The 16,993-nt window shown below is 41.6% G+C and overlaps 1 protein-coding gene across 1 annotated transcript; it reads left to right on the top strand.

Annotated features, from left to right (window-relative positions):
• Positions 1-3,117: 3,117 nt before the first annotated feature.
• Positions 3,118-14,975, top strand: si:dkey-229b18.3 (uncharacterized). Its single transcript, XM_004557881.3, has 7 exons — positions 3,118-4,420; positions 4,809-4,876; positions 5,179-5,407; positions 9,513-11,500; positions 11,709-11,927; positions 13,523-13,663; positions 13,906-14,975. The coding sequence occupies exons 1-6, from the start codon at positions 4,075-4,077 to the stop codon at positions 13,625-13,627; spliced, it is 2,955 nt and encodes a 984-aa protein (XP_004557938.3). The 5' UTR covers positions 3,118-4,074; the 3' UTR covers positions 13,628-13,663; positions 13,906-14,975.
• Positions 14,976-16,993: the final 2,018 nt, after the last annotated feature.

Genomic DNA, 16,993 nt, shown 5'->3' with positions numbered 1-16,993 from the left:
ATTTGTGTGTACTTGTTAAAGATTCACCTGTAATGCTAATAGCAGCACATTGTAAAGAAAATCATCAACAAGTGGCTTAAATTCTAACTACTGCCAAGTGGGACCCAAACCTTGGAAAGATCCGCCCAGCAGCAGACTGCAAAACATGTCAAGAGCCAAAATGTAACACTGGAATCTGCAGGTCATTTTTGCAACTGCTGGTTTTCACAGTGCATGGCTCTATAATCGGATATTGTACAAATTTTACCTGAATGATTGGAATAAACATTTTCTGTCTGTAAAACCTCAGTGCAAAACTACAAATTGTCAAAATATAAGCAAAGACATGTCTTTGTGGAGTCATGTGCTGTGGACAAAGACGTCTCGCCAGAGTAGAAGTAGACATGACAGACTTTACAGCTTAGCTTAGCTTTAATTCAAGAGGTTTTCATAAAGTCGTTTTTATACACAGTCTCCCATTTTCAGAGGCTGAAAAGTAGTTGAACACTTGCTGTTCCGTCATTAATTTCATGCCAAATGAAGATTTAATATCTGAAGTTGATTTTTTTCTCTGTAATTCTAATCATGAGGCCCAAAGGAATGTCAGTGCATATGAGGGAGGCCATCATTAGGCTAAACAAACAAAATAAACCTATCGGAGAGACAGCAAAACCTTTAGGGGTGGCCAAATCAACAGGAGGAATGTACTGGCTAACTTAGCAGCACCAAATGTCCTGGAATACCACAGAAGAGAACTAAAGTGTGGAATGAAAAAAATGTGTTCGCTGGAATGGAAATTTTTTTTTCACAACATCTAATCAAGTCGAGAAGACTCTCAAGGATTCAGGCATACCACTGTCAAGGTCGACAATCAAGAGACGCCTTCATGAATGGAAATACAGAGAGTTTAGGTTTAGACTTTGTCAGAAACATATAAAAGAGTGTTGGAAAAAAATCTTTAGACAGATGTCAGCAAGATTAGACTGTACCAGATTGACGAGAAGAGAAATGTATGGAGCGTGGTGAGAAAGTGCTATGGTATGGGTGTGTATAGTGGTCAGTGGAACCAGGTCAGCAGTTCTTACTCATTATGTCACTGCTGATAGAAGTGCCAGGGTGAATTCTGAAGTGTACTGGGCTGTACTCTGTGCTCAGATTCAGCCATGTTTTGCAAAACTGACTGAAAAATGCTTCACAGTGCTAATGGATAAAGACCCAACGCAAAGTAAAAGAAAGGACATATTGTTCAATGACCAAACCAATCATCTGAGCATGATTTCTAGTTACCGGTACTGTAGACTAAACTGAAGGCAGAGCATCTGACGAAAAGAAACTTATACCATTCGGTGATGATTCTAGACTTCATAAGGGTGATTCCAAATTATTTTCATCCAAGTATTAAAAACAATCATTATATTTAAAGCTTTACTATTTTGTCCATTTGGGCCTCTGAAAATAAACATAAAAACGTGTATAAAAATTCCTAAACATTTAATGCAAAATCCTTGATATAATCCTTGATAGTGGACTTCAGGAAGACCAGGAAACACTTGACCCCTGTTTCAATCCAGGGGGTCAGTGTTGACATTGTGGAGGACTATAAATACCTTGGAGTACACATTGACAATAAACTGGACTGGGCTAAAAACACCACAGCACTTTACAGGAAGGGCCAGAGTCGTCTCTATTTTTTGAGGCGGCTGAGGTCCTTCAACATCTGCCAGAAAATGCTGAGGATTTTCTATGAGTCTGTTGTGGCCAGTGCGATCCTCTATGCTGTTGCATGCTTGGGGAGCAGGCTGAGGGTAGCAGATGCCAACAGACTCAATAAACTAATCCGTAAGGCCAGTAATGTTGTGGGGATGGAGCTGGACTCCCTCAAGGTGGTGTCGGAGAGGCGGATGCTGTCCAAGATAAAGACAATGTTGGATAACACCTCCCACCCACTCCATGACATGCTGGTCAGTCACAGGAGCTCGTTCAGTGAGAGACTGAGATTACCGAAAAGCACCACTGAACGACACAGGAAATCTTTCCTGCCTGTGGCCATCTCCCTGTACAACGCATCCACTTAACACACTGGTTACTGCTACAACTACACATTTTTCTTTTCCAGCTATTTATTAATGAGTGACTTATATATATATATATATATATATATATATATATATATATATATATATATATATATATATATATATATATATATATTGTACTATTCTTAGTTAGCGTATTGTCTGTCTTGTTAGTGTTGGTTTATGTTGGTTTATAATGGAGCACTGTAACAAAAAAATAATTTCCCCCCAGGGATCAATAAAGTATTCTGATTCTGATTCTGATTGTAAACCCAGCTGAATTAAAATTGTAAGTCTGCACAAACTGTACAGGGATGAAACTAGTTCACTGAAACTTGCCACAACAATTTATGGACCCAACTGTAAATTCATCTGGTAAGGGCATGTGGACATCTTTTCAGAAGTGTAATCCAGCCTTATTTTTTTTTTTAAAAAAAGAATTAATCATCAGTTTTTGCCTTATGAAAAAAGTTGATGTTGTTTTTTTTTCTCCTAAAATCTACATTATTTCATCACCTTTCCATGATTATGATTTACATTTTTAAGGAAATAGCCGCCTTTTTCTGTTGCCCTTGTCATTGTTGATGTTGTCATCAAAATTTAGTAATAAACATGTTTTGGACATGGGCCTGGTTGATGTATTTTATTGTTATTTAATTTTTAAATGTTATTAAAGTCTGGAAATGTAACCCAAACGTTTACAAAATTAATATGCGGATACAATATTTGTAACAGACACTGAGGTGATGAAATGTGGCTAACGTTTTGAAATGTGAGTAAATCTGTTGTAGCTGTAACTTATTCTGGGGAGGGAAATATTGAACAGTCGCCACATGAAACAGTGTGTATTCCGTTAATGGATACGACACACTGGCTATATCGTGTTTCACTTGTGTTTGCAGCAAGTGAAGCAAATACTGGTACACTGGAATCGTGAGCGAACAACCTAGCTTACTGCAAATGGAAGAAAACTGGCTGTTTGAGTGACAGCCGCAGCAGCCAATCGCAATTGGCTCGGGCGAAGCTCTTTAAAGCTTCTGCTAATAGCCTTTGTGTGAAGGCGGGGAGCCCTTCGCTCGGTTAGTCTGCTGATTAGCAACAAACAGAAGGTTACGAGTTTGAAAAATTGGACTATTTGACTACTAGAGCGGCGTTGTGGCGGCTGAAGGGGGGTGAACTATGTCGGGTGTCTGACTGGAGCTTGTTGGCTCGCTTTTGAAGGGGTCCGGCGGTGATTATTGCAACATTTTCGAGCTGGTCGGGGCGACCAGCCTCGCTTTTAGGTCGTCCAAGTCGCGATGCTGAGCTGATAGCTGCGTCATCATGTTGCTTCCGACTCGAGTTGGCGAAAAGAAATCACAAGTTAACGCCAGAGGTGAGGCTGCCCGCCGTCATCCACCCCCGGAGGCCACTCCCGACCTCTGAGACAGATGGAAGACGGACTGCCGGCGAGGGGTTGACGGTGAAGCCTGTTTACGCGGTCGTTGTGGTGACTTTACATCACTTGGCTTGGCGTTGTTGGCGCGATACTCTCCTGGGTTATTATCAACATTTGGAGGGATATTAAAAAAGAACCTGGTTGCCCGACAGTCGAAACCGAGAAATTGCTAAGAAATTTGACCAAACGTGTCCCAAGGAGGAAGTGTAACTATTGCATATTAGGGATGTTTGGATAGAGAGAAGTGATGCTCTCATTGACAGCAAGGATACAAAGCAGGGGCAGGGAAATGCGGCTGATTCCCGTCTGACTTTTCTTCTGCTTTTCAAGCCACAATGAGAGGCGCTAGTTATTGAGAATTTACTCTGTGTGGTGCACTACATTGTGTCAGACTTTTCAACTGCGTGTTTTCGTGCCTCTGTCGTCCTTTATCGCCTCATCCACGTGGACTTCGTTTCAGGTCGTTGGGTAAAGTTTCGTAAGAGGGCGATCCAGAAAGGTGGTGGTGGGGGTAGTCCTTCTGAGACTACAAAGTTGTATCTTTTTATTGGAAAATAAATCCTCATTTTTTTTAAAGAAAAAATGGCTTGTGACTGTTCTCACACCAACGCCCAATACGAAAACGCAGAGACGTGTTGCCCGTCCAAGCCCTGGTCGGATGGAGATAGAAAGCAATCCCGGCAGAAGGAGTCAGCGGGGTGCTCGAGTGGGCGTGGGTCCACCGCACGGTGGTCCCCCAACTTTGAGGTGATAGACGGGCTGCTGTATCGAAAGAAACTGGAAAGGGGCTTCATCAACTACCGGGAGGTTTTGAATGAGGACCGAAGACATGAGGCAATCTCCACTTTCCACATAAGGCGACCGGGCCAACGCCACCTCTCACTGGAAGAGACGTACAAATGCGTGGCTGAAAACTACTGGTGGGAAGGTATGAACATCACTTTTGTCTTCTAAGTGTCTTGGTAAAGCATGCGAGTCATGTGTAGACTGCTACAAATGCATATTAATCTTATAACTGCCTACTAATGATGTTATCTATACACTAGCAGAGATTTAAGCATTCCAATTGTAAGTGTAGGGATACTTGAAACAGACTCGCATATGCACAAGTGGTTGAATCAGTCAAAGATTGTGAGACTTATTCAGACATGAACAATAGGTGTTAATCACACCCCTTGCTGTTCTTTTTGGTGAGGCATTACCAAGTGTCGAGACAGTTGTGACACCTTTAAAACGATTAGCCCGATCCAGCCCAAAATCTTTCCTGTCTTTTGTTACCTCATGTTCTGATGTTTGAACAACTGCTTTCTTCACAGGGATGTACTTTGAGATCAGAGACTTTGTCCTCAGCTGTCCAGAGTGTCAGCACAACAAGAAATCGGAGGTGAGTGTACACTGGAGTTGATGAACTGACAGCAAACGCTATCCCGGAGCCTTGTTTCTTCTCATCAAACTTTAAGCGCCTCTTCATTTTTATGGAGACGGCCTTCTTTTTCGGCATCTCACACATTTTAATTCACACCTTCTAACTCATTCCCACTTACTCTCACGCTTGTCTCCTGGAAGTGCTTTCACACACACACACACACACACACACACACACACACACACACACACACACACACAGCATACTCCCATAATAAAGTATTTCGATCTGTCTTTTTCGTTTTTGTCTGTGCCTCGTAGGAGCCGGGTGGCAGAGGATGTGTCACAAAGACAGTAGTGTCACACAGCTCCGACATGCTGAGCAAGCTGAGGAGTCAGCGTGAGGCAGGCCTGTTCTGTGACATTACCCTGCGGACGAGCGGGCGTTCCTTCTTAGCGCACAGAGCCGTCCTGGCAGCCGTCAGTGATCACTTTCAGGAGATCTTCACGGAAATGGACTCGAGCATGAAGGCAGACATAGATCTCACAGGTAAGAGTGGACACCTGGGTGCCACATCTCTCTACTTGAGCTGTTTTTTTGGGTAGGTGGTTGAAGGCAGACCAAAATACCTTACCGAGCCTGATCCTTCTCCTCACATCAGTCACTCTGCCCCCACAGGTGTCAAAACTTCAGTGTGAATATTTCTGGTCTAAATGCCTGAAAAATTGTTTAGTTCAATTTAATTAATATAGCACCAGATCACAACAGCAGTCGCCTCAAGGCATTGTATACTTTAAGGTAAAAACCCTACAGTCACACAGAGAAAAAATCGGATGACGTTCTATGAGCAAGCACTTGGCGACAGTGGAAAGGAAAGACTCCCTTTTAACAAGATCGCTCTTGCGGAACTAGGTTAGAGAGGGCCTTGACTGGTTGGGGGTGAGCGTACAGTACACATTATATGTGTATTATATATGTTTAATCTATTCTCTTTACATAGAAAAGCACTTTTTGAAACAACCTCTGCCTTGCCCCTTTTGGATAGATAAAGTCCACTACTGTTTAAAAAAAAAAAAAGAAAAAGTTTTACTATATATAAACTAGAGATGGACCGATCCGATATAAGGTATCGATCCGATACTGACCTAAATTACTGGATCCGATATCGGAGAGAATTAAAAAAGGTAATCCGATCCAATAAATATCAAAAAAGCACCTCACAAAACTTGGGTCATGGCGTAACTCGGCTCATAATCTTAGCACATCGGAGCAAAATGCGTCACGTGATAGAGCGGCTGTGGCGTGCAAGACCTGTCGGCGGTCTGGTTGAGTATTTGTAGCCTCGCGACCAAACCGGCATTTCATCTCCGAGAAAGTTATCCCCGAGAGAAGTAAAGCAAGTGTGTAAGTTCATCTCTGAGTGTTTGTAAAGCATTCCAGTGTTAAGCTTAACAACCGATATATGGAGCGACTGCCTCTTCTTGCTGCTACTTCAATGATGAAACTGATTAATGATCAGCTGATCGGCTTTTCTGTCGCGAGTCTGTCTCTCTTGTTTGTTTATCGTTAACTTCGCGCCAGAAAGAGGAAACCAGCAGCTGAACAACAGCAGCACATTTAAGCTTGATAAGCTGTTGTTAGAATTTATTTAATATTACTTTCTAAACCAGGATCTTTTTCTACGTAGCTGACAGCTGGTAACTGTGCAGGGGCGGATCTAGCAAAGTTTAGCCAATTGGGCCGATAGGGCATGAACGGGGAAAAGGGGGCACAAAGAAATACTTTTCTTTTCTTATTCTCATTTAAAATGTTGAGCTTTTAATAAATAATTATCTGAATCTTACGCCCAAAGTTTTAATCTGATGTAAAATGTATAGAAGTCCATTACTGTATATAGTAACTATTAAGTCTAATATACCCTAGTAAGCTATAGTACTTTTTCTTTTGGGAAGGTACCATCTGTGCAGTCTGCAGTTCTGTTGAAGAAAGATGTTGAATCTATTTAATTATTCTTGAAAAATAATTTATTTCTGTGCATTTTTTTTTCACACTGCATCAAATTAAAGTTGATTACGTTGATTAAGCATCATAAGGTGAGGGGTGGTTCCCTATTTTTATTTTTTTTATTTTTTTATTTTTTATTTTTTTTTGCTGGGAGTTTGGAACCCTGTTAGTTAGGTTGCTTACTCTTTAAAATACCAGAATTGGGAGGATAGACTAGGTTTAAGTTTATTAGATTGATCAGTTTTGCTGAACTATGAAATATTTTGGGTGCAGTGTATGTTTTGCATACAGGTATAAGAGAATAGCTTTAGTGTTTTGTTTTTTTTAAACTTGAGTTTGAACTTATACAAAATGCAGCAAAATATTAAAAAAACAGTTTTATTTATTAAAAAACACACTATATCGGATTCATATTGGTATTGGCCGATATCCAAATTTATGATATCGGTATCGGACATAAAAAAAGTGGTATCGTGCCATCTCTAATATAAACGTATACAAAAATTCAAAAGCTACATGCTTGTATAAGATCAACTGTGATAAAATATTTGTCTAATTTAAGAGATTCCTGAATGTTGTTCCACCATTAAGAGACAAAACTTAAACTCGTGTTTCAAAGCTATTCATGTGAGCATAAGTAACAAGGTACTTTTGTTAAGGATGGCTTGGAGATAAAAGAGAAAACAGACTTGTTCCCTTTGAGTGTTAAGTTTTAGCCATTATACCACTTATTTCAAAATGATGGTTGCTGAAACTGTCCCCAGTAATACTTGAAAGGGAGAACTGTGAGCATGAAGGGGCTTGAGAGTATTGGCAGTTACATAACAGGAGCTGCATCCAAAAACAAAATTGTGGCACTTTCACTCCTCCTTCGTGCAGCAAATGATCAGGTTTATGGAGCACTAAGTATAATTAGGGTTTGGACTTAACTATTAAATAAATGAACAGGATAACTACCAATCTGAGACCGTTTTGACTGCAGCACAATGAATGATTTCCAAGAAAGGCTCTCAGAAAAGTGCGTGTTTGTCTGAACTCGTCACATCTCCCAGATTTTTGCCTCACTTTTGAATGCTGGCATTAAGAAATGGCGTAAATACTTCTAGCTTGTGATATGGTCGAGCTGCAGACTGTATATTTTGTTTCAATTTTAGGATAGCCCAACCCTTATTTCCATCATCCATAAATCTCCACATTACTAAATTAAATGTTTCTTTTTCCCTTTAAAACATCAGATAATGCTAAAAAATGTCCATTATAATTTGTGTGCTCTAGACAACTTTCCCATTGTTCATTTTTCCTCTTTTTTTACATGACTTATTGTCCAAAATCTAAAAGATTTTTTTATTCATTTTCATGAAAATTAATGCACCCATTTGAGAAGATTGTACCAGCAGACTTTTGCTCGCCAGTCATTATTTAGTAATCAGAACACTGACTGTCTTTCAAGCAAATGCTAAATACAATGTTGCAGCTCCAGTCAGTAATAAACTTAATAAACTGCAGTCAACATTGTCCCTTTATTGCCCTGTTGACAATAATTCCAGGTTAGAACAAACAGTAGAGTCATTTATAATTCTGAGTGATTTATTACACAGATTTTAATGAATACACATTTATTAAGAGACTGAATGCAAATAATGCGAACTCCTGACATTAGGTAAGAAAATTAACGTCTTATCATTGCTCAAACAATAGTGTGAAGGAAACTTAAGATGTAATCATATCATCCAGCTGATTCAGAGGTCTTTGTGATGACATTTGGCATTTTGTAAAGACGTAATCACTCTAAAAATTCAGACTTAGGCTACGTCCACACGTACCCGGGTATTTTTGAAAACGCAGATTTTTCTATGCGTTTCCACCTTTCGTCCACACGTAAACGGCGTTTTCGGTCACTGAAAACAGAGATTTTTAAAAACTCCGGCCAGGGTGGATATTTTGAAAACTCAGTTTTTGCATTTACGTGTGGACGAGAAAAACGGAGAAAACGCAGCGTCAAAGGTGTGCGCCTTTTTTGACGTCACACTGTGCGCCACGTTATTGTTTCGGTGAAATGAATTTCTACAATACTGTTAATTGTACTCTCTGCAGTGTTTAAATGCTTACATATACACACACAGTTACTGTCCCTCCACACATACCACGCGGTTCTGCTTCTATGCCCCAGCTTTGTTTACTTTTTCCCGCCGAGGTTTCTAGACTTCTGATTGGCCAACATTTCTACACGGTTAGGAATATATCGCCACCTGTTGCTTTGGCATGTTCCTAGCAGCGTTTTCCTTCATTCTGCATTTACGTGTGGACAGGATTATTTTTTTTAAAATGAAAACGGAAAATCTCCGTTTTCAAAAATACCCGTGTACGTGTGGACGTAGCCTTAGAGAATCTGGTCCTTAAAATGGGATTTGGCTGTTGTCTGTGTTATCGTTTACTTATCTTTGATGTGTGTTCTTACATGAGAGCAGAAGTGTCCATGATTAAAGGAGTTGTTAATTTGTCGTCTTGTTTCAACTGTCATGTTTACACTTTGCTCCCTCTTGGAGTGCTCTCCCTCTGATCTTCTGTTTACACCAAATTGCTTTCATCTCCCTCTTCTCACCCTCTGATTGACCAGTGATCTAATTAAAGGCTCCTTTTAACCCCCCAGGTTTCAGTGAGGACAGCCTTCTCTCTCTGCTGGATTTCTCCTATTCCTCCACTCTGTGTGTTCGCCGTGAGGATCTACCTGAAGTCATTGCCATGGCCCGCCACCTGGGCATGTGGCTTGCAGTGGAAGCCTGCTCTGCCCTCATTAAAGAGCAGGAACAGCAACTTCATCCAAACTCAGCCTATGCTGGTTCGTGCCGTGAGCGTCATCACCACCAGAGGGAAAGCAAAAGGAAAAGGGTTTTGGGATTAGAGAACAATGTGAACGCTGCCTTCAGTCTAACACTGGATGCATCAGACGAGTCTTTTGAAGGAAGTCCCAGCCGCAATTTACGCAGAATGCCAAAATCCCAAAACGGCCACCCTCTAAGTCCCTCACACAGGATGAAGCTCATGGACTTTAAATCGCCCTCTTCAAAAAAGGCCTCCACACCTCGAAATGCCACATCTACCCCACAGTCACAGAGTTACTCACCCGTATCCCCATCGAACACCCGTCTGCTCCGCTCCACTCCTGGAGCTGCCAAGCAGGTTCAGAGATTGCTGCCAATGTCGGAGACCTCTCAAAAAAACAAAAAATCTCATCCCATCTCCCAGCTTTCCTGCTCTTCTAGATTGAGACCTGGCATGGTGTGCAGCCCTGTGAGGGTTAAGCAGGAAGTTGAGGAGGTTGGCGAGGATGAAGAGGATTATGCCAGAGCACAGGAAAAGTACAAGTTGATGAATGTTCTGGGGTTACAAAGGACTTCTCTCCTCCCCAGACCAGAAGATCTTATTGGCTGGAGACAAAAGAAGCGACTAAGAAAGCTGAAGGCCAACAACTATTCACTCACCAAGCGCCGGAAACCCCGTTCACCGTCCCCAGGACTATCATATGGGGATGTGACTCTGGCGTTTCCCCTCTGCAACCCTGTTAACACTCACCTCCTCCATAAGCCTGCGAAGACCAAACCTGCTGCAGCAGCTAGCACAGAGAAGATTACAGCTAAGAGGCCAAAAACCACTCGGAAGCGTGTTCCTCCCAGTGACAGGAGCATGCGAAGTAAAGGGGTGTTACCTGACATGTTCCAGCCTATATCCAGGGTTGCCTTTGGGGGGAGGCAACTGAGACAATCCGTAAGGAAGGGTGACGGTTCCCACCTTCATTCTCAGCAGCCTCTGCGACGTGGCTCGAATAAAAAGCTAGTCAGAAACAAAGTCAGGATCAAATCAGAACCAGCTGAATACGCTCTCTCAGGTCTCCGATTTTCATCAAACAATTACTGCGGCCACACACCCCACAAATCTTTACCTTCACAGAAGATACAGGCTAGAAATAAGGTCACTGTTGAGACAGTCAGAACACTGCGATACAACAGCAGCCGTCCTGCAGCAAAGGCTAAACTCAGACGGGGCTCCACGAAGGAGGCGAAGAAGGTGAGGTGTAATGCCAGAGAAGAGGGAAGAAAGGTGGGAAGCCAGGGGCTGAGAGGGACCATGGACACTAGACCAAAAGTGAAGGAAAATAAACCTGATGGGCTCCAGTTTTCAGAGCAAGCACCTCCACCGTCCATCTACGACCACCCTCTTTATAAAGTCATCAAAGAGGAACCAGCAGAACCTGTGCCAGTTGGAGCTTTCCCTGATCCTCCCTCACCAGACCTGGGTAAACGCCAGAGCAAGCCCCCCATCAAGTTACTGGACTCTGGCTTTCTGTTTAGCTTCTGCCGGCCAGCAGGGGGGCCCATGTCCGGACTGAAGAAAGAGGAGGAGAGTGTTGATATCTGCTTAACACGCTCTGTGTCACAAGTTGGAGAGAAATTTGAAGCAGAAGAGTTACCCCACAGGACTCTGAGAGCCAGAGGGCCACCCATCCTGCCGGTGGTGAAGAGGGAGAGAGAGGAGAGGAAAGTGACCCAAGTTAAGGGCCGTAGACCCAGGCCCAACCCTCGAAACACTTTACCTCTAGCCAGGTGTGCTAGGTCAAAACCTGCAGGGACCATGCCAAAGGTAAAAAAAAAAAAAAAAAAAATACTAAGTAGCAAACTATAGTGACGATTATGATCTCATGCTTGCTTTTATATCTAATTTTATAACTGTACAGTCTTTGTTTGATGCATCGCCTGTGGCGCCTAATCTTTTAAAAGCATTTAATCATTTCTATCTAAAAATGTGAATAAAACTCATTAACTAATAATTTTATTTTATTTTTCTCTAGCAACAAGGTAAGCTCCTCGCTCTGAGCAGTAGGAGCTGTGCCATGCTGGATGCTGTACGTCGGGCACGACTAAAGCAGCTCAGAGGGCCTCGTAGTCAGGCCCCTAAAGTTCCCAAAGCAGCCCACGCCTGTCTGCAGTGCTCAGCCTCCTACAAGGATTGTGATGCCCTAATTATGCATCGCCTTAGGCACATCGAGGGCAAGCACTGGCCATGTCTGGTAAGCACCAAGGAATTCAAATATTAGTTTTTCTGACAACATCATGTTTTAGTACCTGCTCGGCTCACTTAGAACCCCAGATGAGCAGATACTAAAAGAAAAAGTACCGGGTACTATAACCCAATGGGAAAACACCGAAAACCGTGGCGAACCATGCCAAGTCGATCCGAGTTGGTACTAACAGAAAAGGGGCTTTAGTGACCTTTCACTGCATCTTTGGGACAGTACTACCTTGTGTCTAAGATCTTTTTCTCCTGCTGCTCTGCTCAGGGTGTTAGAAAGCATTGAGGTGATACTTTTTCATGTGGCATTTAGACAAAAACACAAGGTCTGTTACTTCTAGCTTTCTTTCTAATAGGCCAAGCACAGCCTTTATTTTTAAACTTGCACTGGTGGCGACTTTGGTCAGAAGATGTAGCGAAGTTTGAGAGACCAGAAGTGTTGTTCTTAAAAACCTTACAACAAACATGAAACCATTCTGTCTGGATGAAACAGGGCTTCATATTAGTTTACTTGACCTCATTTTAGTTTTAATTGCAAACGAAAAGAAAAGAAGTAATTTTAGCACCAAATATGCCCATGATGAGAAATTAAATGGTTGGTCAACAGTTTTCTACAGTTTTTGGCTTGAACAGCGTTTTCTTGAACTATAAGGTGAGTCAAAAAGAATCAAAGTAATGGACATGTTCACAAGTGCTCAGTTAGGCCTTTACACTAGTACCTACTCAGGTCTGTTCGGCACAGCTCAACACAGCTTTCAGGGTTTTCCATTGGGTCACAGTACCTTCCCTTTTTTTTTTTTTTTTTTTTTTTTAAGTACATACTCCTCAGGGGTTCCAAGTGATTCGAGGCTATCCAAAATGTGACATCAACAGAGAGCATGTCATGGCTGGCCAGTGCCGTTACTCAATGAGTCATGATAGCATCTCTTTGCAAAAATCAAAACCACCATTTTTCAAACACAGCAACGAGGGAGAGAGCTGCTCAAAGAACAACACTGTGGTCCCAGAGTCTGACAAAAACCCACAGACCGAGCAGCAGCTATACCATTGCCTCGAAGTCCTCTTTTGTTGTGGTGTTCGTGTTGCGTACAAATGACATCACAGGACTTTTGACTGGGTTGATTTAACGATGGTACTTGATTGTAATTGAAACTGAGTCAAGTTGAGGCGAGTCTAACTCATCCCATACTTCTGAAAGCATGTCTGGAGAAACTGTAGCCGCTGCTGTAATCCTACAAACACGTGAAACTTACAATTCTCCTCTTTATAACAGCGCATGTTTCGATTGTTACCAGTGAACGGCTGCGGAATAAAGGCACTTTGAAGTTGGATCATTCTTTTTGTAGCTCAGAGCTATTTCTTTCTCAAATTTGGTGGAAGTGTTATCTAGTCACCAGCAATGCGCACATAAACGTATCAAAAAGGCAGTGGCCACAATGACTCAGTTGCCATAGGTGTAGTTCTTGTCTAACAAAGTCTTTCCTGCTTTTTGGGTGGCATTGAGGCACTTGGGAGTTTTGTTAAATTGCAGCATCGCAGCTCTTTTCCAGTTATTTCTTTGTTATTAACACTTTCTGTTCCCCTCTGCTGCAGCTCTGCAGTAAGACGTTCTTTCGACTAAGGAATGTACGGAATCACATCCGCACCCATGACCCCAAGTTGTATAAATGCCGGAGTTGCATTGCTGCTGGTTCATGAGGAAGCTGGAGGACCTGCTCATGCACTGAGACTAAGGTGAGTGGAAGCGACGCCTTAGAAAACTGAGCTACACATCAGTCAGTCATCTTTCATAGTGCTGCCTGATGTGATTGATGAGTGGGGAAGATGAATGTTTAGTTGTCCTTTGCTCTTCACACTGCTCGCGGAGGGGGGGGCTATCAATATCCTTACAGTTCAGTATGATCATCTGCTCAATACCTGCATTGATTTTTCTTCAGTGTCTCGTCTGTTTCTTAACACTCGTGTTTATTTTCCAGGATGATGGCTGTCTGTGTCTCAACGCCAGGGAACAGGCCAGAGTCACATGATCGATCTGCAGCGTGTACATAATGCATCCACCACACACAAGCACAACGGCCTGTGGAAAGGCATAATTACTCGAGCTTCTAATCATTGCCGTTGCCAATGATTGCTAATGTTATTTAAATAACCAAACCAAGGTTGCTGTTCCTGTTTGCTTTTCCGTACATACAGAAGTTTAAACTTGAACATTACACTCAGGGGGCGGGGAATGTGATGCCACGTTATAAAGTGATTTAACATCACTTTTGTGTACAATATTGAAATATAAAGTGATTGTTAGAACTATTACTTCTACTTAATGTCATCTTTATTTTTCTATGTATAGATTACATTTGGAGTGCACTTATATCATAGCTTATGTTGTAAAACCTAAGAAGTAGTACTGAAATCGACGGTTTGGAGTTCAGAGCGGGAATACTTGAAGTGGTGCAAGTGCTGAAGGGAATACTTGAAGGTGGAGGTGGGATTTAGGAGTGAGCCTTTCCTTGAGGTGTTTCAGTGGGTCTTTTGTCTTTTGGTGTGAAAACTTTTAAATGACTTCACTAGTCTTTCCCTCCTTTTGTATTGATCTGCTAATCTTCACCTAGTCCCGGAGCCTGTGGTTTGACCCGAGGGTGGGGGGTGCTGGGTGTGGTGAAACCGCTGCATGTGTATTTCCAGGCCATTTGTAGTCTCCTCCCCCACACCCACCCCACCCCACACACACACCCGTCCCTTCATCTTTTCTAAGGCTGCCACTTTAAAAAAAAAAAAAAGAAAAAAAAAAGAAAAGAAAAGGGAAAGTGTCTCGTTTTTAATGTGAATTTCTGAACTAGTAATCAACACAACTGTCATTACAGATGTTTTATTGATTGTTTCCTCCACTTAAATCCAAGCTAAGATGCTCATCTTGTTCTACTTCAAATTCTACTGAGTAAATGCAATGTGTGCACATACAGAGATGTCTATGTTTCACAGATTGATTTTAGAAATAAATGAGCTGTCTCGCTATCTGTAAAGACTGAATAAATTTTTGCCTTTTGTATCCTTTTATTCCAATTTAAGTATATATATATCTGATATAATACGCTTTTGTAAGTGCAAATGGTGACAAAAGATTCAAAACTGTATACCTGGTACAGTTTCATGCCAAAATCTAAGCAGGAAACTTGACCTTAAAATTCAAGGGGACTTTTTTGTTGAAGATTTAGTTAGCATCTAGAAAATGGTGTAGCTTTGTGCTTGTCTGTATTTTTGCATAAGGGACATAGTTCCTCATATCTCTCGAGGGAATTTCATTTGCCATTGTTCCACAATAACTCAAAAACAAGGAGAGATTGTGACCATATTTCACATTAGTTGTATAATGAATTTATTACTTTTTATGCTCACCGGTTATATTTCTTCACTGCATATGACTCTGGACAGAGCTTCATCTAACCTGCAACCTAACTGGTTGGCAGAGGCACTCGAACTACAAGGTACTAATTGGAATTTGTCATTTTAGTTTCAGTCCTTTTGGTAAATATTTGGTAATTATAATTAAGGAAGCTTGTTTCCACCCGGCAGCTGCTTAGGCTGCTGCCCCCGCGACCCGGCCCCGGACAAAGCGGATGAAGATGGATGGATTGTTTCCACCACCGAGAAAGATAAAAGATTACTCTCCAGAAGTCCACATTTCAATTTAAGTACAAAAGTTCCACTTAGAAGTTTGAGTCACTCATTTTAAATTTTGACTTGGCTATAAATAAGTCTCCATGTGTAACAGTAGGTGTCACTTTTTAAAAAGGGGAAAAATCCAGGCCCAGCTTTCCTGTCTCTCTCTTAAAATTTTCATAATTATTTGGGTTTTAAAAAATGTTATTTTGATCCTCCTCAGTGTTTCAATCAGAAGATCTGACATTGCACAGTTTTCAGAATGCATATATGCATCGATAACTGATCTTGATGTGATATATATTACATTAGTCTGTACTTTTCCACTACTATACTGCAAATTATAAGTAATTTGACTCTATAGGATTTTTTCCTCTGGAAATTTTTCAAAAGAAATTTTGAAAAATTGATTTGTTAAAGCAGCTGAAATGATGTTCTTGTGCGTAATGTTGCAGAGGGTGGCCATTCATTATAGATGGATGGATGGATAACAGTTTGCTCAGTGACCTCTCCACCACAGTTTCAAACATGCCCAAGCTGGGCCCAGTTATAGACCCAGCCTTCCTAATCATTTCACACAGTCTACTGCTATCACCAGTTCGGATGCTTCTCCCCCAGCAGCGTACATAAAGTACACTGAATAATCTCCGAACTTGTCCGTCTTTTTTTGGCATACAACCTCCTGTGTTGGTCTGCTAGTTTAGGCTCTTGTAGATGCGGATTCACACATGCTTGTACTCCAAGCTCCAACGTAGATCATCTATGCTGCTAAAACAAGAAAATGTGTAAAGCTGTTAGAATTTGAATATTCTCATTAGCAACATCCATTTGAAACACAGTCTACAGACATGGTTACAACCACAATCTTCTCTGTGGCTTTCCTCTTTTCCTCCTGCCTGGCACCTCCATATTCAGGATCCTTTTGTCCAGCATGTTTACCATACCAAAGCCCTGTCTCTCTAACTTTGTCTCCAAATTGCTCAAACCAAGCAGTCCCGCTCATCCATGATGTAAATCTGAACATCTACAACTCAGCATCCCGCAAACAAGAAAAGGCTTAGAGCCGATCCATGGTCTAATTCCAACTCCACCTTGAACCCATCTATCACTTCACTGCTGTCTTGCTGTCCTCATACATGTCCTGCACCACCCTCACATACAGTGGGGCAAAAAAGTATTTAGTCAGCCACCGATTGTGCAAGTTCCCCCACCTAAAATGATGACAGAGGTCAGTAATTTGCACCAGAGGTACACTTCAACTGTGAGAGACAGAATGTGAAAAAAAAAAAAAAAAAATCCATGAATCCACATGGTAGGATTTGTAAAGAATTTATTCGTAAATCAGGGTGGAAAATAAGTATTTGGTCAATAACAAAAATACAACTCAATACTTTGTAACATAACCTT

The sequence above is a fragment of the Maylandia zebra genome, linkage group LG16 (assembly GCF_041146795.1).
Source record: "Maylandia zebra isolate NMK-2024a linkage group LG16, Mzebra_GT3a, whole genome shotgun sequence".
NCBI classification, from domain to species: Eukaryota; Metazoa; Chordata; class Actinopteri; order Cichliformes; family Cichlidae; genus Maylandia; species Maylandia zebra.
Note: the sequence above shows the minus strand (reverse complement) of the source record. Positions and strands in the feature narration are given on the sequence as shown.